This window comes from Hypanus sabinus, chromosome X1 (genome assembly GCF_030144855.1).
Source record: "Hypanus sabinus isolate sHypSab1 chromosome X1, sHypSab1.hap1, whole genome shotgun sequence".
NCBI lineage: Eukaryota > Metazoa > Chordata > Chondrichthyes > Myliobatiformes > Dasyatidae > Hypanus > Hypanus sabinus.
Window position 1 is genome coordinate 11,991,065 of NC_082738.1, and position 26,050 is coordinate 12,017,114.

A 26,050-nucleotide genomic window follows, 5' to 3' on the forward strand; every position below is an offset into this window, starting at 1 on the left:
GTTAAGTAGAGTCAGATGTGGGAGAATATCAGCCTGGTTGGTTCCCATCCCCAAGGGAGTCAGGTTTTACTGACAGCCCAACAAAAGATGGCAAGGGTGAATGGCGATATTACCTATTCCCAGAAATTCACCAGGTTCTATCCAGAGGGATTTCACCAGAGAACAACAGTGATCTTGATGCCAATAGTGCATGGGATGGCATGATTTAACCAGGCAACACTCTTTCTGGAGCAGACCACTCTCACAGGAACAACCTTCATCAGAACCCACTGAAAAAAACAAGCTTTTCACAGTGCAAAGCAGGCTTACCTCTAACTCCTTACCTGTCCCACCTCCTCATCTCACCTCCAACCTCCCAGATCCACTGTTAAAATAGCAGGTCCCAATCGTTGGCCTATGGGCACTGACTTATCTCCAACCACTTACACCCAAGCACTTGCCCCACTGTAACTTTCAGCGGGAGCTCCAGAGGTGGCATGGCCCCAGGCATGCCATTACAACCACCCAGAACACCAAATCACCCTTGTGGATGCCCAATAGTTGTTGGACCTTCTCCCACACCCATCATTCCCCTTTGTAATCTTAAATAATCCTAGCAGCCTCTGCTTGTAGCTTAATGCCTGAGTTTTTTTCGACTTGGCCAATATCCCTCTGTGGACAGATGTCTTTCTGACCCAGTATCCAGGTTCACACAAGAAGAATCACAGGATTAGGCGCCCATGAAGGAATCACAGCTCATGGAATCCAGACTAGGTGAAGATGGGCATCCTGCCCTCGAGCCCACACAGCCACTCTGCAGGCTGGTCTTGTCAGTTCATTGACCAACGATCTGTCCACCGCACCATAGTATTTTTGTGCTCTCGTGCCTATCCAAAGCTCTCCTGAGACCACCTCAGGTCTGCACCCATCCCCACTCAGGCACATCACAATTGGAAGATTGATTGCAATGCAGGGCTGCTGGATAGGATCTGGAATGGTGAGAGAAATGTGAAGTGCCGGGCAGAGACTCCCCACCTGTCCAGGTGCCTGGTCTGAGGAGCTTACTAGAATATTTGCTGTATTGCAGATGGAAAGGGTGCAGGAGGGCGAGGTGGTGACCAAGTTCCACTGATGACCCAGCGGACCCAGCCAGCCAGGGACTATACCAGCGTGACACCATGCTCCCAGTCCAGTGACGAGAATCTCAAGGCTTCAACCTGCAGCATCACTGAGGTGAAGGACAGGTTCCCCACCACAACAGTGAACCCCATCTCTCCTGGTATGGGCCACCTGCAGAACAGGGACAAAAGCAACGGAACCAATCCCTTCACAGGTACGTCAGCCTCTGTGCTTTAGTACGATGGGTCTGTATTCAGGAAGGGCCTAGCCTGTCTGCTGAGCCCTGATGCATAGTTTCAACCTAAAATGTTGATATTTCCTCCCCCCGCCCCCACTTCACATTCTACTTGACCTGCCGAGTTCCTCCTGTTTCCCAGTCCCTTTCTTTCTACCTAGTCCTCTTGTCATGGTGAGACAGAAATGCTGGACGAGGGGTAAGAGGTGTGGTCGGAAACTCAGCTGAGACTTGGGGGAAAAACCCAGTGAAGCCCCAGATAGTATCCGTGTAACGGGTCAACATCTTTGGTTGTGGTGAAAGTGCAGCGTCATAAGTGTCCCAGAGATCTGCACTAACTAACTAAAAGATGTAAGTTCAGAGTACTGTAGAACTTAAATTCAAATAGTAATCAGGGATTTAAAAAATCATTGGTAACTGTGACCACAGAACTCTGAGATTATAAAATCACACCTGATTTACTGATGTTCTTTAGAGGAGGAAGTCTGTCATCTGATCTATATGTGACTCCTGACCACTTGTGAATGGCCCTTGCTGTACTCTGTAATGGCTGAATTAAGCCACTCACTTGTACCAATAACCTCCCACACTGAAATGGAAAGAGGATGAATCCATGCCAGCGTCCAGTGTTGACCTGGGCACCAAAGTCAGACACCTCACAGAGTGCTCCACACAAACATTTAGGGACTAGTGTGCAGCCTAGGACAGCTGCCCCACAGACAAGTCAAACAACCAGTCAGGCAACATCTGTGGAATACAGTATGGAGATGCAGGGTCTCGACCCAAACACCGACCATCTCTTTGCCCCCGCTGACGCTAAATGACCTGCATATTCCTCTAGCAGTTTGTATTTCAGTCCAGATTCCTTCTCCTGTGTCTCTGTTAATGTTTCATTTGGAAACATTTCATGGAAATTGTTAACTGATAACTGGAGCCAGCCTGTGAGTACCAAAGGCATTTGTAACCATGTTCAGCCAGAGGTGTGAAGTGGACAATCCATCTTGATTGCCTCCTGAGACCAACACCATTACAAAGTCTAATGGTTACAGTGAGAGTGTTAGTCACCTCAAAACTGTGATGAGACAACATGCTTCCAGCCAAGCCATTCCAGAGCAGTCACGACATCAGCAATGGAAAATTGCCCAGGTGTGTCCTGCTCACAAGAGACAGGACAACTCCATTCCTACTGTGATGTCAAGGACAGAGACTCACTTGTGATCCAAGGCTGTAGAGAGGTCTGGACACAAGAAAGAGTCTGGCTAATTAACACATAATCATTTGTCAATATTCAGCAAAGTGATGAAGGATATTTTCAGCAGTGCTATCAAGCAGCACTTACTTGCTGGTAACCTATTCACCAATGCCCAGTTTCGGTTTCGTCAGGACCTCTTGTCTGCAGACCTCCCCACAGCTGCCCAAGTGAACCAGCTCAAGTGAGAGTCATTGTCCCTGACATTACAGCAGTATTGCTCAAGTTGCCTCAGTGAAACCATTCAACCATGTGGTTTAAACTGCAGTGGTCCAACATGGTAAACAAATAAATCTGAACTTGTCATTATAGTAAAGTGGATCAAAACTACTCATATCTGGTAAAATAAATTGTAGCAGTTTGATCTGCTACTTAATCTCACTATCATGGCTTTGATCATATTCTTTCCTGTCTTTACTAAATTCTGTGGCTGTTGGGTTGAGGATTTTCTCTGCAGCGTGTCAATCAGCCTGAAGTTACCTGACCCACTTCCTGTCACCAGGTACGTACACCAGTGTGTCCAATATGTTCAGCTTCTGGACCGAGAGAAAAGGCATTGAGTGCTTGGAGCCACACAGGCGTTCACTATCAGCTCATGCAAACCTAGAAACGGCATCCAGCCTAGAGGAGAGGGCCAGGCTGGAGGTGGAGTCCAGGCTGGAAATGCTGCACGCTCAGCTGAACAGGTGAGAACAACACATTGATGCGATCTCAGGCAGCCAGAGAGACTGAGACCAGGATCATCAACTCTGTCGTCTTGTGGGAGCCCAGTCATCTTTCCCTCCACAGGATCTGATTGGTACATTGCCAAACTGTGGAAATAATACTAATCCTTGTTTTCACTGGACTGTGTGATCCATATCAGTTCTCCTACAGTAGTAATGCCTGATTATATTCAAGCCACGACAACCCTTACGCTCAGCAGCATACACTCAATATCACTCATTCGAACTCTTAGTTCTCACATTTACATTAGTGCTCTGTACTAACAATCATACTCATTTTCTGTACTCACACATGCCAGTTCTCCCAATTACACCAATATTTATGCAATACACTAATACACCAAGCTTCTCCTTCTGATACATGTCCCTGAACTTGGACAAATTTGCAGATACCCTTACATTCCTAAAACATTTAATGTCCATGCTGATGTCTACTGATTTCCACCTCAGCTCAGACTCACTCACTTTCATTATCACACACTGATCTTTGCTGATTTGGATGCCCTGAGTTCAGTCTGAATGTTCGGTTGCAATTGTGATGCATCTGTTCTAATATTGTGCACTTGAGTCACATTGAAGGTTATAGACCTGGGGCTGAAAGGTAGCACTAGTCTAGCTGATGAGCTGAATGGCTTTGTTTGTTGTCAATTCTCTCTGATTTCTGTTCTCTTGCTGAGCCAGGGGGAGGACCGAATGTCAGTGGAGGTTAGGCAGAGATGGGAAGGGGACAGGACGAGAGGATGGTCCCTGTTTCAGGGTGGACAACTGTTGACTCTCAGCAGTAATGCACTGGTCAAGGTATGGCACAGGACCCCTTGGATTAGCCACTACCTCTGCCACTCTCTTCCCTTCCATGTTCCCACAGGTTGGAGACCAGGATGACAGCGGATATGAATGTCATCCTGCAACTGCTACAGAGACAAGCAATGCCAGTGCCCGTGCCACCCGCCTACAGTGCTGTCTCCCCAGTGTCTCACCCCATCGATGTGTACACGCCCCTCTCCGCAGAGCCCAAGCTCACACCTTCTACTCAACCTACCCCTCCACTACAAACACCTGCTCTGGAGGTACGTCACACCTTTACCTAAGTAAATGACCGATAGTATCCATGTGAATGCATTAGTAATGGCCAGTCAGCTCGTAAAAGGCAGTAGTAATATTTTATTTCCAGCCACGGTGGGTTGGTGGTACAGATAACAATGTTGTATGTGCTTGGGAGGGGATCATCTTCAACAGAGCTTCAATCTCGGTGCCCAGACCTCAAGCTCCCACCATTGTCCATCAGTGGGTGCTGTCCCAGATCATCTGGAGAGACCACATTACCACTGAAATTATACTTCCAATTGTTAGTCGGCAGCTTTTGCCTGTTTCTGATAACAGGAAACAAGCGTTTAGAACATAGAACAGTACAGCACAATACAGGACCTTTGACCCACGATGTTATGCCGACCTTTATAAACCTACTCCACAATCTATCTAACCCTTCCTTCCTTCCTACACAGCCCCCATAATCCTCTATTTTTTCTATCTAAGATTTTCTTAAATGTCCCTGATGTATCTGCCTCTACCACCGGCCCCAGCAGTGTGTTCCAGGCACTTACCAGCCTTTGTTTAAAAATCTATCTCTGACATGTCCTCTAAGTTTTCCTCCATTCCATAAGACCATAAGATATAGGTGTAGTTAGGCCATTTGGCCCATCCTGTTCTGCCATTCAATCATGGCTGATCCTTTTTTCCTTCTCAACCCCATTCCCAGCCTTCTCCCTATAACCTTTGATACCATGCCCAATCAAGAACCTATCAATCTCTGCCTTAAATACAACCAATGACCTGACCTCTACAACTGCAAGTGGTAACAAATTCCACAGATTCGCCACCCTCTAGATAAAGAAATTTCTCCGCATCTCTGTCTTAAATGGATGCCCCTCTATTCTGAGGCTGTGCCCTCTTGTTCTAGACTATCCCACCATGGGAAACATCCTTTCCACATCTACTCTGTCTAGGGCTTTCACTCACCTTAAAAGGATGTCCTCTGGTATTAGTCAGCACCGCCCTGGGAAAAAGGTGCTTACTGTCCACTCTATGCCTCTTAGAATCTTATATACTTCTATCAAGTTAACTCTTATCCTCCTTTGCTCTAAGGAGAAAAGCCCTCGCTCGTTCAGCCTTTCCACATAAGACATGCTCTCTAATCCAGACAATGTCCTGGTAAATCTCCTCAGCCCTTTCTCTAAAGTTTCCACATCCTTCCTATAATGAGGTAACAAGAACTGAACACAATACTCCCAAGTGTTGTGTAACCAGAGTTTTATAGAACTGCAATATTTACTTCAAAAGATTAGGAAATTAGTTTCTGCCTTAAGCACATTATTGGGGTGCAGAGTGGTTTATATTGACCAGAATATATGTCTTCTGTCACACTTGGATCTGCAGATGAGGCTGTTGAATGTATCTGACACAATATTTCTATTGAATTCTGCTTCTCTCCTTAGAGTCCATGCTTTGTCAAGCCGGAGCAAGGCCAGGTGAAATCCCGAGACTCCTTGTCCAGCGGAGTGCAGCTAGATCAGGCCGTCAGCCTTCACCCTCTCCCTGCCCTGGATACACAGCTCCAGAGCCCTGTTGCCTCGCCCACCTGCTTCACACCTCGCTTCCCCTCACTCCCAGAGAACCTGGAAACCTCTGCATGCACAGACATTAAACGGCATGTTTCCGACCCAGTCCTTCCAGGTAGTTAGTGATGTGATCAGGAGTTTCAGGAACTTCCATCAGTCCTCCCCTCCATTTCCGAAGCACACCATGTTGGCGCTGATCTGGATGTATGCCAGTGGATGGGAGAACAGGCAGGATTGTGTCACCAGAGCTGCTCTCGGACACTGACACAGATCGGACGTGTAGGAATTAGACTAAACTAAGAGGGAATGAAGCAAGACTGATTGACTTATTTTTATCACTTTATTTTTAAGGTATTTATCATTCACAGGAAAAGAACCACACAGAACTCTACAAACAGTCTCAGAGCATTTCATCAACACTGGTCTAGTTGCTGACTGACAATGTTTGTTCAGCGGGTTAGACTGGACATTTTTGGGTTGCCATGGAGGAATAGAGGGTGTGCACTGACACACAGGGGACCTTCACTCTATGTCTCACCCTGTTGTACCCGGTATTAATAGGTACGTGTTGAAGGGAGCTGCTTCTTTGTATGCTGAGTGTAATATTAACTTTGGGCAATGTGTAAGAGGGGCTGTTGCAGATTGGCTGAGGAGTGTGCCTCTGCCTGGCATTCCTTTCCATTGTACTCTGTCTGGTAGCATGCCCCAGAGCCTGCTTTATCCATTGGCAGCAGTTCAAATCCCTCGAGTGCAAACAACAATATAGGACTCCTGCAAATCCTCTCCAACCTTACATTCTATCAACTCTTCAATCTAAAGATGATTTGGCTTATTTCATCAAGTTTTTCAGTGTGGATGTTTCCCATGGTCACATGCCCCACATACCCACACAGTCTGTGATGGGTCACTGCCAGTGAACACACTCTGCACGAGTTGCTGTCTCCAGACAGTCACCTCATTGATCCCAATTCCTGCTGCCCTCACAACCCAGGAGCCGGAGACTCAGATGGAACTCATTTGCTGAAAGATGAGTGAAATCTGATTTAGCAAATGAAAATAAAGTAAGTAATCTGATTGGTCTAGCAACCTTGTTCAAGGAGACAGATTTGCACTGGGAGCATTTAATAAACAGTAATCCTATGGTCTGAACATTGTTGTTCTTATTGGACTGTGAATCGATGAGCAGATTCTGGGCCACCAAGAGAATTCTGGATACAGGAGATCTGCCATTTGGAAAAGACCCTACTCAGGCACCATCCAGGCACACAGAGAAGATTACATATGTTGTTCTGGCCAATAAACTTCCTTCCCTGCCCCCAAGCAAACAAAAACACCCACACATCACAGAAACAGGCCCTTTAGCGCACCTTGTTTGCCAATCTTCCATGCCTTGGCAATTGAAGTGCTTGTCCAGATACCTTATAAATGCTGTGACCCCCTACCTCCACTGCCCCCCCAGGTAGTGTGTTCCAGATTCTCATTACCCTCCAGTGAAAATGTTCTCACTCAGCTCCCCTCTAAATCTACTACCCCTTTGTTTAACCCTAATTCAAGTTTAGACCCCTCTACTATGGGGAATAATTTCTTTGTTTCTACATGACCTACACCTCATATGATTTCATACACCTCTATCGTGTCCTCCCTCTCCCATGAAAACGAACCCAGCTTATCCCAACTGAAAAGTTGGTGAATTCTGGTAAATCTCCAGTATGTCCTTCCTTTAATGTGGTGAGCAAAACTGTATCAAATAATCCAGCCGTAGCCTAACAGGCTGTATTTGATACAGTGATTGTATCTTTACTGGTGTGATTAAGTACGAGAAAATTGGCAGAATATAATTGGCTTCAGGAGCTTTGAGTACACAAGATATCACTCTAACTGCCATCTTACTAACAGTGATTCATCAGCCTAGAACTTCAATGTTTAGCTAACCGGAAGTACCTGTGGTCAGCTCTCGAAGACCGGGCTGTTCTGGGCAATCAGATCCTAGTTCTGCATCTCCTGACCAAGGCTGGATCTTTTTAACCTGTTCTCCAGACAATTGATGAAGTGAATTCCACAGCACTGAACACCAACAAGCATTTCCTCCCACGTCCCAAGGACACTCTAGCTTGTCAGTCCCCAGTTGACCCTCTTCCTCCACCTCCTCCATTTTCCCGCCTGTCACATGGTTCTAAACTTGAGGTACATGAATTATTCAACATTTCATTTGCGACCAAGTTACCAGAGTAACAATGGTTCTGTCTGCACAGACAAAATGAGTGAAAGTTCAAATGAGTTTAAAGTGTTGTAAGAGTAAACAAGCTCGCAATTATTATTTTACTGAAGCAGTTGAGATTGATAACAGTATTGCTGCATGTACCTTCTAAAGCCCTTCCTGGCTGTGTCTGACAATTCCAGGTTCCCATAGACTGGGATTTCTCATGGACACCAGGCACTGCCTGAAACTGAAGCTGAAATGGTTGTTATTATGCCTGTTACAGAGAAGCAGAGAGGGGGAAATGGCACTGATGGTTTCGCTCTGTTGAGAGCCGTCAAGAACCTGATAGATCAAGAGAAAGGGTAATGATGCTTGGGTGGATATGGAAAGGTGAGAAGACTAGGTGGAACTCCATGGGATGACTGAGCTAAGTTCTATTGAACATGTTCATTGTAGGTTTTGGATTGTGGCCAGTTTTGTTTTGTGGTACAAATCTGCAGAGATAACTTTGGTTCAGTTTTATCCAGGACGTGTTGGCTAGAAGATCCAATCACTCCGCAAACCACTGCCTGCAGTCTAAAGACTACATTTGCTTGGATTTCTTCTTGAGTCAAAATTGTGTTTGGATGAAATGTTAACAACTAACTCAGTGGGACCCTCAGTATTTCTGGTTACAGGAAACATTACATCATATGACTACACTGCATTCCTATTGGTCTGCCTGCCTTTGGGTAAATACATCTCCAGAATCATCAATATACTATTGCAATTAAATGCATGATTTTTTTAAAATTTTAATCACATTTTAATATATTAAAATTAATATACTGTTTGTCAAGCAGTGTGACGCAGCTGAGTTTGGGCCTGCCCTTTGTAACTAGGGCTGGGACTCCACCTTGTGTTCCAGCTTTGTATCTGTCTTCAATGTGCTCAGGCCTCCACACTGGATTCTCTTTGGCGACAGCAGAAAACTGTACACAATCACAGCCAAGGCTCCCCCCAGCAGAGGTCCCACCCAGAAGATCTGCATTGATAAAAACATACACTTTAATTTCCAAAGCACCACCCTGTGCTTACAGCAGAGAAGACCGACATTCCCCTCACGCTGAAATTCCCAAGGTGAAGGATGGAAGTAGATCGCCAGCCTGCTCCAGCGGGGATGGTTTAACACAGCCCAGTTTCAAAAGAAGATACAGGAAGCAGCTGTTCCTAACATCAACTTGCTGCTAGGCAACTAGTTGGTAAATTCAAATAGTAAATCGGTTTATTATTGTCAAACGTACTGAGGTACTGTACAGTGAAAAACATATTTTCCATATCATTCACACAGATCAGTTCAATACAACTGCATTGAGGTAGTACAGTAAACTATAAGAGATAGGAGCAGACTGAGGCCATTGAGCCTGCTCCATTATTCCATCATGACTGATTATCCCTGACAACCCCATTTTGCCTTCTTTCTGTAATCTTTTACACCTTTATTAATCAAGAACCCAATGACTTTGCCTCCACAGCTGTCCGTGGCAATGAATTTCACAGATTCACCACCCTCTGGCTAAGAAATTCCTCATCTTTGTCCTAAAGGAATGTTAATCTATTCTGAGGCTGTGCCATCTAGTCCTAGACTCCCCCACTATAGGAAACATCCTCTCTATGCCTTTCAACACTACAGGGTAAAACAATAACAGAATGCAGAACAAAGTGTAACAGCTACACAGTAAGTGCAGTGCAGGTAAACAATAAGGTGCAAGATTATAATGAGGTAGATTGTGAGGTTTTATTGTACTAGGGAAACATTAAATAGTCTTAACAATGGAGCAGAAGCTGTCCTTAAGCCTGGTGGTAAATGCTTTCAGGCTTTGTACCGTCTGCCTGACAGGAGTGGGGAGAAGAGCGATGGAAGAGTTTCTGTGTTGTTTGAGTTCGTGTCTCTGACCTTATTGCCTGGTGCACCTGCGAGTGAGCTTTCTGTGCTGTACGTGCAAGGAGCCCACATTGCTCTGTGCTGCGGCTTTCTGCTGTCCTCCATGTAAATAATCTGGTCTGTTATTCTTCTCTTCAGAGTGAACAACTTCACGTTTTCACATGTTCCAAGCCTGCATTGGTTGCTCCCTAACCCTTCCTACCACATCAACGACTGCTTTGGAGCTGCTTCCTGCACCCTGCCTGTTAATTTCATGAACTTTGCCTCCAACTCCCACTTCGCCCTTAAATTTATTTGGTCCATTTCTGACACCTCTCTCCCCTTTCTTGATCTTTCTGTCTCCATCTTTGGAGACAGTCTATCTACTTATATCTTTTATAAACCCACTGACTCTTACAGCAATCTGGAGTATGTCTCTTCCCACCCTGTCACTTGTAAAATGCCATCCCCTTCTCTCAGTTCCTCAGTGTTCACCGCAACTGTTCTCAGGGTGAGACTTTTCATTCCAGAACGAAGGAGATGTCCTCTTTCAAAGAAAGAGCCTTCCCTTTCTCCACCATCAACACTGCTCTCAATTGCATCTCTTCCATTTCACGCACGTCTGCCCTCACCCCATCCTCTTGCCACCCAACCAGGGATAGGATTCCTCTTGTCCTCACCTTACCACCCCATTAGCCTCCACATCCTGCACCTAATTCTCCATAAATTCCACCGTCTCCAACGGGATCCTGCCACCAAGCACATTTTCCCTTCTCCCCCCACCCCCACATTCTGCTTTCCATAGGGAATTGCTCCCTACACAACCTCTTTGTCCATTTGTCCCTCCCTACTGGTCTCCCTCCTGACACTTATCCTTGCAAGCGGAACAAGTGCTACGCCTGCCCCTACACCTCCTCCCTCACCACCATTCAGGGCCCCAAACAGTCCTTCCAGATGAGGTGACATTTCACCTGTGAGTCTGCTGGGGTCACCCAGTGTGTTCAGTGCTCCCGATGTGGCCTCCTGTATATCAGTGACACCCAACATAGATTGGAAGACCGCTTCGCTGAGCACCTTTGCTCCATCCGCCACAAAAAGCGGGATCTCCCACTGGCCACTCCTTTGAACTCTACTTCCCACTCCCATTCCGACAGTTCAGTCCACGGCCTCCTCTACTGCCACGGTTGGAGAAGCAACATCTGGGTAGCCTCCAACCTGAAGGCATAATCATCGACTTTTCAAACTTGCGGTAATTGCCATCCCTTCTCCCCTTCACCATTCCCCATTCCTGTTTTTCTCTCTCACCAGATCTCTTTGCCTACCCATCACCTCACTCTTCCCTTTTTTCGATGGTCTTCTGTCCTCTCCTATCAGATTTTCCCTTCTCCAGCCCTTTACCTCTTTCATCAGTCAACTTCACAGCTCTTTACTTTACCCCGTCCCCCTCTCCTGGTTTCTCCTGCCACCTTGTACTTCTTCCTCCCCTCTCTCCACTTTCTTACTCTGACTCCGTCTTTTTTCCCTCTAGTCTGGCTGAGGAGTCTCAGCCCAAGACATTGACAATACTCTTTTCCATAGATGCTGCCTGGCCTGCTGAGTCCGTCCAGCATTTTGTGTGCGTTGCTTTTTAACCTATTAATATTTTGCTGGCTTGTATCCTCCATAGCTACTGCCTCTTTCTTTGTATCTATAATAGTTCACCAATATACAAATGTCATCTCTGATCTCAGGTTGCCAACTTGGAAATGACCCCTGTTCTCCAATTGCTGTTATCTACCTACCTCTGATGAGCTGTCTGCCTTGTGAAGGAATCGTTTGTTTGACACCTTGTCCAATGCCTTTGAAAATCCAAATAACATCTACTGTTGTCCCCTCTATCCACCCCAACCAGCACTGCAGCTTCACCGCTCCGCTGACCCCGGTTCAATCCTGAACTCGGGGGCAGACTGTGTAGAGTTTGCATGTTCTCACTGTGACGGTGTGCACTTCTGCAGGGTTCTTCCCACATCCCAGAGTCATGTGAGCTGGTGGGTTAACTGGTCACTGTAAATTGTCCCTGGTGTGTAGGTAAGGAGTAAAACTTAGGTGGGTGTAGTTGATGGGATGTGGGAGAATAAGTGGGATTAGTGTAAAGGACAGTTCAGTTCATGGACTCAATGGGCTGAAGGGCCTGCTTTCTGTGCTACAGCTCTTTTTGTGAAGCCATGGGTTCACATTACAACTGGTCTGCTAGCACCTTGTAAAAAATGATCCTAATAAATTTGCAATGATAGTTTTGTGCAAACCTAGGTGGTTTATCTGTTTTATGTTTTCCCCACCCCAACCCCCCTTTTTGAACAGGGAGTTTTGCAGCCCTTCAGCACCAGAGTCTAAGGATTTTTGGATGATAACTACTATTACATCCACAGTCTCTGCAGCCACTACATTTAGGATCTGAGAATGCAAACTGTCACTCAGGCATGTACCAACCTTTAACCCGTATGTTTTCTTGAATACTAACTCTCCAGTGATACTTCATTCCTCCCCAGCATCACTCATCATGAACTAATAGACTACAGGCAGGGTTCTGAAAGAGGCAGCTGAAGAGATTGTGGGGGCATTAATAATGATCTTTCAAGAATCACTCGATTCAGGAATTGTTCCAGTAGACCAGAAAACTGCAAATGTCACTCCACACTTCAAGAAGTGAGGGAAGCAGAAGAAATGAAAACATAGGCCAGTTAGCCTGACCTCAGTGGTTGGAATAACATTTTGGGGTCTTTGGAGGCACAAGATAAAATAGGCCAAAGTCTGCATGGTTTTCTAAAGAGGAAATCTTGTCTAACAAACCTGTTGAAATACTTTGTAGAAATAACAGGCAGGATAGGTAAAGGAGAATTAGTGGATGTTCTTCATTTGGATTTTCAAAAGCTTTGATTAAGTGCCACACATGAGGTTGCTTAACAAGAGCCTGTGATATTACAGGAAAGATACTAGCATGGATAGAGCATTGGCTGACTGGCAGGAGGCAAAGAGTGGGAATAAAGGGAGCCTTTTTCTGGTTGGCTGCCAGTGACTAGTGGTGTTCCACAGGGGTCAGTGTTGTGACCGATTCTTTTTACACTATATGTCAATGATTTGGATGAAAGAATTAGTGGCTTTGGGGCCAGGTTTGTGGATGACACTAAGATAGATGGAGGGGCAGGTACTTTTGAGGAAGTAGGGGGAACTACAGAAGGACTTGGACAGATCAGGAGAATGGGCAAAGAACTGGCAGATGGAATGCAGTGTTAGGAAGTGTATGGTCATGCACTTTAGTTGAAGAAATGAAAGAGTTGACTATTTTCTATACAGAGAGAAAATACAAAAAACTGAGGTGCAATGAGATTTGGGAGTCCTTGCGCAGGATTCTCTAAAGGTTAATTTGCAGGTTGAGCCTGTGGTGAGGAAGGCAAATGCGATGTTAATATTCATTTCAAGAGGACTAGAACAGAAAGCAAGGATGTATTGAGACTTTATGAAGCACTGGTAAGGCCTCACTTGAAGTATTGTGAGCAATTCTGGGCCCCTTATCTGAGAAAGTTATGTGCTGAAACTGGAGGGGGTACAAAAGGAGGTTCACAAAAATGTTTCCAGGATTAAACGGTTTGTCAACTGAAGAGCATTTGATAGCTCTGGGCAAGGAGACAAAGGAGAGCCAGAGGATGTTGTTTATTTGGACTTTCAGAAGGCCTTTGACAAGGTGCCACACGTGAGGCTGCTAAATAAAATAAGAGCCCATGGTATTACAGGAAAGATACTAGCATGGATAGTGGACTGGCTGATTGGCAGGAGGAAAAGAATGGAATGGAAATAAAGGGAGTTTTTCTGATTGGCTGCCAGTAACAAGTGCTGTTCCACAGGGGACTATGTTAGGACCAATTCTTATCACGCTGTATGCCAATGATTTGGATGAAGGAATTGATGGCTTTGAGGCCATGTGTGCAGATTATATGAAGATAGGTGGAGGGGGCAGGTAGGTTTGAGGAAGCAGGGAGTTTGCAGAATGACTTGGACATTAGGAAATGGGCAAATAAGTGGCAGATGGAATATAGTGTAGGGAAGCGTATGATCATGCACTTTGGTAGAAGGAATAAAGGTGTGGACTAGTTTCTAAATGGGGAGAAATTTGAAAAATCAAAGGTACAAAGGACTTGGGTGTCCTCATGAAGGATTCTCTAAAGGTTAACTTGCAGATTGAGTCGATGTTCAGGAAGGCAAAAGGAATGTTAGCATTCATTTCAAGAGGACTAGAATATAAAAGCAAGGATATAATGCTGAGGCCTTATAAGGCATTAGTCAGACAACACTTGCAGTATTGTGAGCAGTTTTGCTCCCCTTCTCTAAGATGTGCTGGTATTGGAGAGGGTCCTTCCCTCTCCTGACTGTTACCCACTTATCTGTCTCCCGAGGCCCCAGGGTGACTACCTGCCTCTAGCTCCACTCTATCACCTCCTCACTCCCTGACCAGAGGAAGGGCATCGAGCTGCATCTCCAGGTCCCTAATGCAGTCCCTGAAGAGCTGCAGCTCAACACACCTGGCACAGATATGGCCATCCGGGAGGCTGGGAGTCTCCCGGACTTCCTACATCTGACACCGAGCACAGAACACTGGCCTCACAGATCTACTTGCTGTTTCTATACTTCATAAGTAACCTACCTCGCTTCATTATGACCCATTATTGCCAAAGCCCTGTTGAGCCCAAGCCCTCTACTCTGTCACCCACTCTGTAAAGCCGTCTCCTTTTAAAACTCTTCCCACCGCTCTAACTCACTGACGCCCACGTGCCTGCACAGTCATGCCTCCATCAAACCACTGAAGAAAAAATGCTCTCCTTTTAAACTCTTTCCACCGATCTAACTCACTGACATCCACATGTCTGCGCAGTCGTGCCTCGATCAAACCACTGAAGAAAAAATGATGCAAAGGTGCAAACGTCACCCCAGCTGCTGTACTGAAAACCTGCGCTTCTGAACTAGCTGTTCCGCTGGACAAGACAAGCTGGTCCTTTTACATTGCACTTTTACAGCACTGACACCCATCCGGCAACATAGAAAACTGCTCAGGGATGTTCACAGGAAGCAGGACAAATCCAATCCAACAAATTGCTTACCAACAAGTTTCTCTCAATAAGCAGATGGAAGGTGTCAGCAAAAAGCAGTATCAAGCAATTTGGAGTTCCTCAATCCCACACATATACAGTTCTCATTGCAGCCTTAGTCCAAATAAAGACCAAAGAGCTCAGGTCTAGAGGTGAGGCAAGAGTGACCGTCATAAGGTCATTGAGCAATATAGCATGAATACAGGTCCTTCAGCCCAACAATTCAATGCTGACCACATCCACGTGGCTAATCCCAATTTCCCATGTTTATCCCATATCCCTCTAAGCCCTGCTCCTGCATGCACCTGTCCAAGTGTTTCTTAAATTATACGATTGTACCTGCCTCAACCACTTCCTCTGGAAGCTCATTCCATATACTCACCAACTTCTGTGTGCAAATGTTTCTTTTAAATCTTGCCCCTCTCACCCTTATTCTATACCCCCCCCCCTTGTTCTGGACTCCACTTCCCTGGGGAAAACATTGTTACCATTCATCTTATCTATAGCTCTCATCATTTTAAACACTTATATTAATCTGTCCCCTCATGGCCCAAAGAATAAAGGCCTAGCCTGGTTATCCTTTCCCTATAAATAGGCCCTCTAATCCTGATAAATCTTTTCTGCATTCTTTTCAGTTTAACCATATCTTTACTATAACAAAGCAAAACTGTATACAGTATTCCAAAGTGGCCTCAACAACAACTAATACAACTGCAACATAATGTCCCAACTCCTATATATTCAGTGGTATGACTGATCAAGGCCAATGTGCTAAAAGTCTTTTTCACCACCCTATCTATACATGACACTGCTGTCAATGAACTACATACTTGTACTCCTTAGTCATTCTGTACTCCCCAGTGCCCTACCATTTATGGAAAAAGTCGTACGCTGTTCTGACATTACAAAATACATCACTTCATGTATCTGTATTAAAGTCTATTTGCCCTTCAACCAACTTCCCTAACTGATTAAGATACCCCAGTAATCTTCACTGTCGACAACACCACCTAAATTGATGTCATCTGCAAACTTACTGATTTAAGCCTTGTGCTGGTCTCCAAGGTAGTGTATGAGCAAGTGTGGTCTCAAGGAGCCCTGGTGAAACTGAAATCAATGGACATCAAGGGGAAAAATCGTCTTGATGGTTGGGGTCATACCTTGCACAAAGCAAGGTGGTTGCAGTAGTTGGAGGTCAATCATCACAGCCGTAGAACGTGACTGCAGGTGTTCCTCAGGGCAACGTCCCAGGCCCAGCTATCTTCAGACTCACCAGTGCCCTTCCTGCCATCATACAGTTAGCAGTGGGATGTTCACTGATGTTTGCACAAAGTTCAATTTCATTCACTATTCTTTTGCAAACTTATTAGCATACGGTAAGTCATTCGACAACATTCAGACATGGAACAATATGTGGCCAGTAACATCCATGCCACAAAAGTTCTGTCTCAACTTCTACCCTTAATGCTTAGGGCATTACGATCACCAAGTTCATTAGTGTTACTTTCCTGCGGACCATCATTGACTGAAAACACAATTGGACCAGTCACATAAATACCATGTCCACCAGAATGGGTTAGGGACCTGGTATCCTGCGGCAAGTGACTCACCTTTGACTCTGCTCGGCACTTGCATCATCTATGGGCCACTAGTTAGGCACCTGATGCAATATTCTTCACTTCTCTCAGTGAGGACAATGCTACTAACTCTGAAGAAACTTCCGACTCCACCCAGGATAAAGCAACCCACTGGACTAGTAGACTACGGATCATCCTGAACACATCTTCACCACCAGTGTGTGTTGGCTACAGTATGAATCATTTCCATAAATCACTCACCCTGCCCACCTGACCTTGTCCCACAAACCTGTGACCTCTGTCACCAGGAAGAACGAGGGCTGTAGGTGATAATGAACACCAAGTTCACCTCCAAGTCACACAGCTCACTGCCTTGGAAATATATCACTGGTTGTTCTTCGTCACTGGGTCTAAACCCCCAAGCTGCCTTCCCACTAGCACTGTAAGTGTAACTCCACCAGAAAGGGGCCTCCTCACTACCAGTTTCTCAAGGGCAATGAAGGATGGGCAATAATGCCCAGATTCTGAACAGGGCTAACTACACTAATTCCAGATTTGTTTGTTTTATCCTTACTGTTGTATTTAGGGCCTCCCATTGGCCACCTTAGTCCACCAAGGCTTCCTTCAAGGATCAACGGTCTTGTACCAACAATCTCTCTGCTTTACATTTCTTAATATTCTTCTAATGACAATTCCCAAATGTGTTATTTCACAGTTATTGGTATTGAGATCTATTCACCACTTTTTGTCAAACTAACTAATCCATTAATATTTCACTGTAAATTAGAACTTCCTATTTCAATACTATCTGCTTCTCTCCCAACATTGTCATCTACATTTAAATTTATATCATTTATACACAAAATGGCACAAGAAGCAAAGTGCAGCATCCACTGTACTGTGGTCATAGTCATAGAACACCATACCACAGAAGTGGGCCCATCAGCCCATCTAATCATTGCCAAACTTATGCCTGGTACCATCAATCTGTGCCTGAACCACAGCCCTCCATACACATCCCATCCATGTGCCTATCCAAGCTTCTCTTAAATGTTGAAATCAACCCGCATCTTCCACTTATGGTGATAACTCGTTCCACGCTCTCACCACCCCCGAGTGAAGAAGGCCATCAGGTCCCCCCCCTAAACTCCATCCACCCTCTAAGGTTACACTGTCACCTCAGCAACCTTCTGAGACAACAACCTAAGATTGATAAGCATCAGATTGTTTCCATTTCAGAGATCTCAGTGGATGTAATCAATTGCCATTCCAAATTGGCTTGCAGTAATAGCTGCCACACTTATACACAAACACATCACAAAAATCAAAATAAACTGAAATAAAACATTTCGGAATTCTCAGCAGGTCAGGCAGTAACTGTGGAGAGGAATAGTTAATGCTTCAGGTCAGAAGTCTTTCTGTCAGAACTCAGTCTTAAACCTGAAACATTAACCTTTTCTCTTCCCACAGATGCTGCCTGACCTGCTTAGTGTTTCCCCTCACATTTCTGCTATTTCTCCTTTAAAGACTTCTGCAGTAACTGATCGAACCTGTGCCTCACCTATGCAGTGTTACACCCATTTAAGCATTCAATTGCCCCTACTCCCAATGGTCCTCTTCTTCTCCCACCTTAGACCATAAGACTTGGAAGCTGGGACTCCTGCAGCTGAAGGTACATCCTGTGCCTGCGGTTCTCCAGCACACTGGAAGCAACCTGCTGTTCCTACATCGTGAGAATGAGCGGTCCACAAGCCTGAAGTGTCTTACCAAGTCTTTATTAGATTAACTCACAAAAACTTACTACTGAATTATTTACCATTTTATTTACTCAAACTACTTATCTTTCAACCAAACACTTTTAAACAGCCAGGCTATGACACATGCGTGTCTGATAATCATCAGACTTCTGATTGCCGTATGAAGAGTGCTTGATGATTCTGGGCCTGTACTCACTGGAGTTTAGAAGAGTGGGGGTGGACAATACACAGATAGGCGGAGGGGCAGACAGTGCTGAGGAACCAGAAGGATTCAGACAGATTCTGAGAATGGGCAAAGAAGTGGCAGATGGAATATAGTGCAGGGAAGTGTATAATTATGCACTTTGGTAGAAGGAATAAAGGTGTAGACTATTTTCTAATCAGGGAGAAAATTCAGAAATCAGGGGTGCAAGGGGACTTGGGAGTCCTAGTGTAGGATTCCCTAAAGGTTAACTTGTAGATTAAGTCGGTGGTGAGGAAGGCAAATTCAATGTTAGCATTTATTTTGAGAGGACTAGAACATAAAAACAAGGCTGTAATGCTGAGGCCTTATAAGGTATTGATCAGTATCCTAAGCAGTTTTGGGCCCCTTATGTAAAAAAGAACATTCTGGCATTGGAGAGGGTCTAGAGGAGTTTCACAAGAATTATTCTGGAATTTATGTTAAGATATGAGAAGTGTTTGAACGTTTTGGGCTCATATTCACAGGAGTTTAGAAGAATGAGGGGGGATCTCATTGAGACCATTTAAATGCCTAGATAGAGTGGATGTGGAGAGAATATTCCAATAGTAGGGGAGTGTAGGTCCAGGGGGAACAGCCTCAGAGTACAAAGCTATGTCTTTAGAGCAGAGAATTTCTTCAGCTGGAGGGTGGGAAACCTGTGGAATTCATTACCATAAATGGCTGTGGAGGCCAATTCATTAGGTATATTTAAAGCAGAGGTTGATAGGTTCTTGATTAGTAAGGGTGTCAATGGTTACGGGGAAAAGGCAAGAGAATGGGGTTGAGAGGTTTAATAAATCAGCCGTGATGGAATGGCAGAGCAGACTTGATGGGCCAAATGGCCTAATTCTGCTCCTATGTCTTATAGACATGATTTCTTTTAACCTCCTAGTACATTCTATTTCCTACCCCAGGCTGAAAAGCTCCTGTGCAATGGTGCTGTGGGCAGACTGATTATCCTTGCAGTCTCTGCTCTCAACAACACAGGCTACAAGAACCTCTCTCTTGTTGGATGAGTGCAAGGACTGAGGCTCTGCAATGCTTCCTTCTGGATCCATTGTAGTCACGCCTCACACTACTGGCCCACCGAAAGTTTCACAGTACTTATCCAAAGGAGCGTGTGCCACATGGAACAAAGAATCCAAATAACTTCCTCCAGCCTTGATGCTCAGACTCCAGCTCATCAACTCTGAACCAAGCGCAGCCACTTCCTTCATACGTGGTTAATGAGGAACACAATATTCGCCATTAGCTCCCATCTGCTGGAGCCATGACACATCACCCACTGTCACTGCCTGACACACCCAGCAGGTCAAGCAGCATCTGTGGAGACTAAAGCGATGGTCAACAGAGTTCCTCCAGCAGTTTGTTTTTGCTCTAGTCTACAGAATCTGCTGTCTTATGTCTCCATATCACCTGCTTGGTTTATCATAATTATTATTTTTTCAATTAAGATCCTTGATTTTTTAAAACAAAATGTGAAACCCAAACTCAAGTCATCAGTCCCATAATAATCAATACTTTCACCCTCAGAGACTCAGGACTCGGACTGATTTAATCTCTAGCGGGGGGGGGGGGGGGGGTGTAGGCCAGCCAAGACCGGGATGTCCCTACCATCAGCTCAATCACTGATTGGTGGAATGTGTCACGTGGTGTCTTGTGACCAACTCTGAAGAATCGGGGAAGAACATGAGGCCCAGTGTGGAAGTGAAGGCATGTTACTCACCCAGTGCTGAGAGAAGTTTGATGTTATAACAGCAGGTCCCAGGGAGCGCGCAGGATTCATGCTGCACCCAGTGAATCGGATCTGTAGGTAGTCAGCAACAGGAGTTAGTCTGCGAGGCCTTTCTCACTTAGAAAATGGGTGTACGCACAGAGTGGGAGATCAGTCATGGAGGGTGGGGAGTGTTGCTTTCACAAAAGCTTTGAAGGAAAACTAGGATCTGAGGGTAGTTAGTGGAGCAGGAAGCATGACCTGTGATTGAATGGACTGAGATGTCAAGTGCATTGCATTATCGGCCATTTGGCTGCGATTCATAAATACTGTGAAGCTACTAAATTTCACCTTCACAGTGAAATGACTATTCACAGCTGCAGAATATTAAAAGATTAAATACCTCGCTGCCCTCACTGAGACACTCTATCGCTGTATGGATGGATCTGAATTATCCATCATCGTACTTCAGATGGCCACTTGCTGATCATCTGTGTAATATGCAGATTGAAGGTCTGTGTGTTGTTATGGGATGCAGCCTCAAAGATGATTTCATAATGCAGAACAGCTTATTTTATAAACACTAAAGTTCACTATCATGACAATATTGATTTATTAAAATATAATGTCCTTTGTTCTAAGCAGGTTCTTGTGGGAATAACGTTGGGAACTTTGGGCTGTTTTTGGGAGGAAAACTCTGCAACCATTTAAGCTAGATAACTTTCCTGAAGCGATTCACAGTTAACAGATGCCTAGAGTGTAATGTGGAGGTCACTGACTGAAGATCTTTGTAAGATACCATTGTAGCTGTTTTAATCTGATATGTGAAGCTGAGTGTTCAGGATCAGGTGAAGCTTCAGGGCTTTCTGAGAACCCTTCCTGGACCAAACACTACTCATAGTGCATCCAGAAAGTCATCTTTGGGGGAGACCCAACACAGTGCAGACAGCAAACCAAAATTGTCCACACCTTCTAAGTCCTTGATAGTAGTGTGGTTGTGATTGTCACAGTGCCCAGCTGGGGTGGTTGCAGTTATGGGTGGAACAAAGAGCCATGGAGAAGAGAAGGGACCTTGTCCCATGACATCCACCCTTCAGGTCAGCACAGTTCTGGGACAGGAGAGTGATAATGAATTCCACAGATTCCCCACACTCTGGCTAAAGAAATTTTTCCTCATTTCTGTTCTAAATGGACGTCCCTCAATTCTGAGGCTGTGCCCTATGGTCTTAGACTCCCCCACTATAGGAAACATCCTCCCTGCATCCACTCTATCCGGACCTTTTAAGATTTGATTGGTTGCAATGAAATTCCCCCTCATTCTTCTGAACTCCAGTGAGTACAGGCCCAGAGGGATCAAATGCTATGTTACCCCTTTCATTCCTAAGATAGTTCTCATAAACCTCCTCTGGACACTCTCCAATGTCAGTATATCCTTTCTTTAATAAAGGAGCACAAAACTGATCACAATACTCCACATGGGTCTGACCAATGCCTTATAAAGCTTCAGCATTACATCCTTGCTTTTATATTCTGGTCCTCTCAAAATGCCAGTCTGCTATCCATGCTAGTACCTTTCCGAGTTAAGCAGCCTCATGTGTAGCACCTAACCTTTGAAAATCCAAATAAACAACATCAACTGACACTCCTTTGTCTATCCTACTTGTTATTTCTTCAAAGAATTTCAACAGATTTGTCAGGCAAAATTTCTCCTTGAGAAAACCATACTATTTTATCATGTCCCTCCAAGTAACCTGAGACCTCGTCCTTGACAATCAACTCCAACATCTTCCCAACCGCTGGGGTCAAGCTAAATAGTGTATAATTTCCTGTCCTTTGCCGCCTTCCCTTTCTAAAGAGTGAAAAAGTGGCATTTGCAATTTTCCAGTCCTCGGGAACCATTCCAGAATCTAGTGATTCCTGAAAGATCATTACTAATGCCTCCACAATCTCTTCAGCCACCTCTTTCAGAACCCTGAGGTGTAGTCCAAATGGTCCAGATGACTTGTCTACCTTCAGACCTTTCAACTTCCCAAGCACCTTCTCTCTAGTAACGCAACTACACTCACTCTGCCCCCTGACACTCTCAAATTTCTGGCATGCTGGCATGGTGTCTTCCACAATGGAGAGTGACTCAAAATATTAAATCCATCCACCATTTCTTTGATCCCCCTCCCCCACACACACCATTACTACCTTTCCAATGGTCCAATATCCACACTTGTCTCTCTTATACTCCTTATATATCTGAAAAATCTTTTGGAATCCACTTTGATATTATTGGCAGGCTTTCCTTTGTATTTCATCTTTTCTCCCTTTATGGCTTTTTTAGTTGCTTTCTGTTGGGTTTTAAAAGCTTCCCAATCTTCAACCTTCCCACTAAATTTTGCTCTATTATATGCCCTCTCCATTGCTTTTATTCTGACTTTGACTTCCCTTATCAGGCACAGTTGCATAATTCTGCCTTTAGAATACTTCATCTTTGGGATGAATCTTTCCTGCACCTTCCAAGTTTCCAGCCAATGCTGTTAGTGTCCCTTTCCAATCAATTTTGGCCAGCTCCTCTCTCATGCCTCTGTAATTCCCTTTTACTCTACTGTGATACTGATACATATAACTTTAGATTCTCCTTCTCAAACTGCAGGGTGAATTCTCTCAATTTATGATCACTGTCTCCTAAGGGTTCCTTTATCTTAGGCTCCCTTATCAAATCCAGGTCATTACATGACATTCAATCCAGAACTGCCGTTCCTCTAGTGGGTTCAACCACAAGCTGCTCTAGAAAGCCATCTTGCAGACATTCTACAAGTTCCCTCTCTAGGGATCAAGCACCAACCTGATTTTCCCCAATCTACCCGCATATTGAAATCCTTCATGATTATCGCAACATTGTCCTTTTGACACATCTTTTCTATCTCCTGTTGTAATTTGTAGTCCACATCCTGGCTACTGTTCAGAGGTCAATAAAGACTGTAACGAACTCCCATCAGGGTAATTTTACCCTTGCAATTTAACTCTAGCCACAAGGATTCTACATCTACATCACCTTTCTCCTAAGGATTTGATTTCATTTTTTACAAACAGAGCCATCCCACCCACTCTGCCTACCTGCCTGTCCTTTTAATACAATGTGTATCCTTGGATGTTAAGCTCCCAACTATAACCTTCTTTCAGCCACAACTCAGAGATGCCCACAACATTATATCTGCCAACTTAACTGTGCTGCAAGTTCATCTACCTTATTCTGTGAACTGTGTGCATTCAAGTATAACATCCTATCAGATCATCCTATTATTGCCCTCACTGGCACGTGGCACAAGAGGTCCTGCTTTACAGCTTTCTGCCTAATTCCCTAAATTCTCTCTTCAGGGTCTCCTCCCATTTCCTACCTATGTCGTTGGTACCAATATTTACCATGACTTCCCGCTGTTCGCCCTCCCCCTTTAGACATCCCTCTGCCCCTGGCACCTGGGAGGCAAATTACCATCTGGGTCTCTCTTGCATGTCCACAGAATCTCCTCCAGCTATGGAATCCCTTATCACTCCTACACTCCTCCTCTCCCCTCTTCCCTTCTGAGCCACAGAGCCAGACACCCCATCACTGTGGCTTCCCCCCGCTAGGCTGTTTCACTCCCAACAGTATCCAATAACAGTACACTTGTTATTGAGGGGAATGGCCATAGGGGTATTAAGCACTGGCTGCCTATTCCCCTTCCCTCTCCTCACAGTCACCCAGGTACCAGCCTCCTGCAACTTAGTGGTAACTGCTGCACCTCCCTGTAGCTCCTGTCTATCACCTCCTCATTCTCCGGTATGAACCGAAGGACACTAAGCTGCAGCTCCAGTTCCTAACACGGTCTCTATGGCGCAACAACTCAGTACACTTTGTGCAGATGTAATTATCAGGGAGACTGGATGTCTCCTAAATTTCCCACATCTCATACAAAAAACATACCACTTCCTCCGAACCCATCTGCAGTACACCAGCTATGTGCTAACAGAAGAAATATTACTAGACTCATACTTACGTAGAACCTCTGCCTGTGCTTGCCTGAGCCTGTTGAGCCAAAGCCTGTCCACTGTAAAACTGCCCCACTCACATGATGGCTGCTCTGCTTACACCTCCTTTATTTTTATTGGCCCACGCTAATTGTGGACTGAGAGAAAAGCCCACAAGCACCTGAGCTCTTTTTAAACCTCATGCTGCGTCACTAATGAACGACCTCTTATGCTGATTGCAGCCCGCCCTAAAGAGCTGAAAGCATTGGAGCTCTTTTGAAACCATGTACTACGTTGCTAAGGAATGACCTCTCGCACTGATTGCAGCCTGCCAAGAAACAAAACAGTGGTTTGATTTAAATGTGTGATCCTCTAGAATGGACCACACTAACAGCCAACCTTTCTCTTCTCTCTCCTTTCTACCACTAAAACACATTTTCTCACTACCCAGTTCTGACATAGGGTCTTTGATCTGAAATGCTAACAGTTTCTCTCCCCACGGATACTACCTGACCTGCTGGGCATTCTCTTCCCCCACTCTGCTGTGAGGAGACCAGCATGCTCATTCTCAGAACGCCACCACAACTTGGTGGTGTGCTGCGAAAACTTCAAACTTCCTTCCCTAGAAACAACACATTTTATAATCGATCAGCAAATGTGTTCAAAAGAAAGAAAATAATCTTTTTTTAAAATATTAGCCCTATAGGTATCTGCATGATTTCAATAGCTCAGATTTGGTTATTCATTCTCAGTCCCAGAGATAGTCAGAGGAGGATTTCCTTTCTTAGAGAAACAGCCCAGTCGCAGACCCTTCTTGCCCAATGAGCCCAATTACACCCATGTAACCAATTAATCTACTAACCTGTATGTGCTTGGAATGTGGGAGAAAACTGGATCACCCAGAGGAAACCCACGCTGTCAAGGGGGAAATATCCTTAGAGACAGTGGTGGGGATTAACCCTGGATCGCTGGCACTGTACAATGTTATTCCTTAACTACCATACTGCCCCACTCCCACTTCCAGTTTCTGACCTAAATGCATTAAATCCCAGAGCTGAGACCTTCCAGACAGCCAAGTGAGCAGACTGAAATCAGAGTTCACCTAAGATGGAGCTAAGCTGTAATGTCTTCTAGCCAGAAATGTAAACCCAAACATTTTAACAGGGATTTACAGAACTCATTCCCTCTCCTACTAACGGGGCAAAGTGCCCAACTCTCCCCTCCACCAAGGGGCAGGGTGCCTAGGTCCTGTTTTTTTCAGGTAATATTGGGCTGGCATTGTGCAACAGGCACTGCTAGACATTGAACAATGGCATCACGAAATCATGCTCACCGCCACCAAATGTCCAAGGGTCACAGAGATGCCGAGGGTCAAGTGTGCAGATCCCTCATGGTTGCTTTCCTTTTGCGAGAGGACAAAAACACACAATACAAGTTGAAAGGTGACAATAACTTCAATCACCAAGGCCTGGACCGATGTAACCCCTGCAGAAGGCTGTGGAGTAAAGTGGTCAGAATTAAGCCACTCCAAAAATTTGACAAAGAATTTTTCAAAACTCTTTAAACTAGCTTTCATTCATAACATACATAAAATGCTGGAGGAACTCAGCACACCAGGCAGCATCTATGGAAATGAAT

General features: G+C 44.9%; 2 protein-coding genes across 3 annotated transcripts in view; one reads left to right on the forward strand and one right to left on the reverse strand.

Annotated features, from left to right (window-relative positions):
• The window catches only part of kcnh6a (potassium voltage-gated channel, subfamily H (eag-related), member 6a), a 162,238-nt gene extending 155,307 nt beyond the window's left edge, over nt 1-6,931 (forward strand). The window contains exons 14-17 of the mRNA XM_059956717.1: nt 1,067-1,312; nt 3,085-3,268; nt 4,173-4,374; nt 5,800-6,931. Of these exons, the coding sequence (XP_059812700.1) occupies nt 1,067-1,312; nt 3,085-3,268; nt 4,173-4,374; nt 5,800-6,045 (878 nt within the window). The 3' untranslated portion in view covers nt 6,046-6,931. The remainder of the gene's footprint in view (nt 1-1,066; nt 1,313-3,084; nt 3,269-4,172; nt 4,375-5,799) is intronic.
• LOC132384584 (aquaporin-5-like) overlaps nt 6,249-26,050 on the reverse strand; it is a 28,623-nt gene continuing 8,821 nt past the window's right edge. The window contains exons 2-4 of one of the 2 annotated variants that reach the window (XM_059955797.1): nt 25,746-25,907; nt 20,429-20,509; nt 6,249-9,146 (exon numbers count right to left, since the gene is read on the reverse strand). In XM_059955797.1, the coding sequence (XP_059811780.1) occupies nt 9,000-9,146; nt 20,429-20,509; nt 25,746-25,907 (390 nt within the window). In that variant the 3' untranslated portion in view covers nt 6,249-8,999. The remainder of the gene's footprint in view (nt 9,147-20,428; nt 20,510-25,745; nt 25,908-26,050) is intronic. The other variant, XM_059955798.1, reaches the window with a different exon arrangement.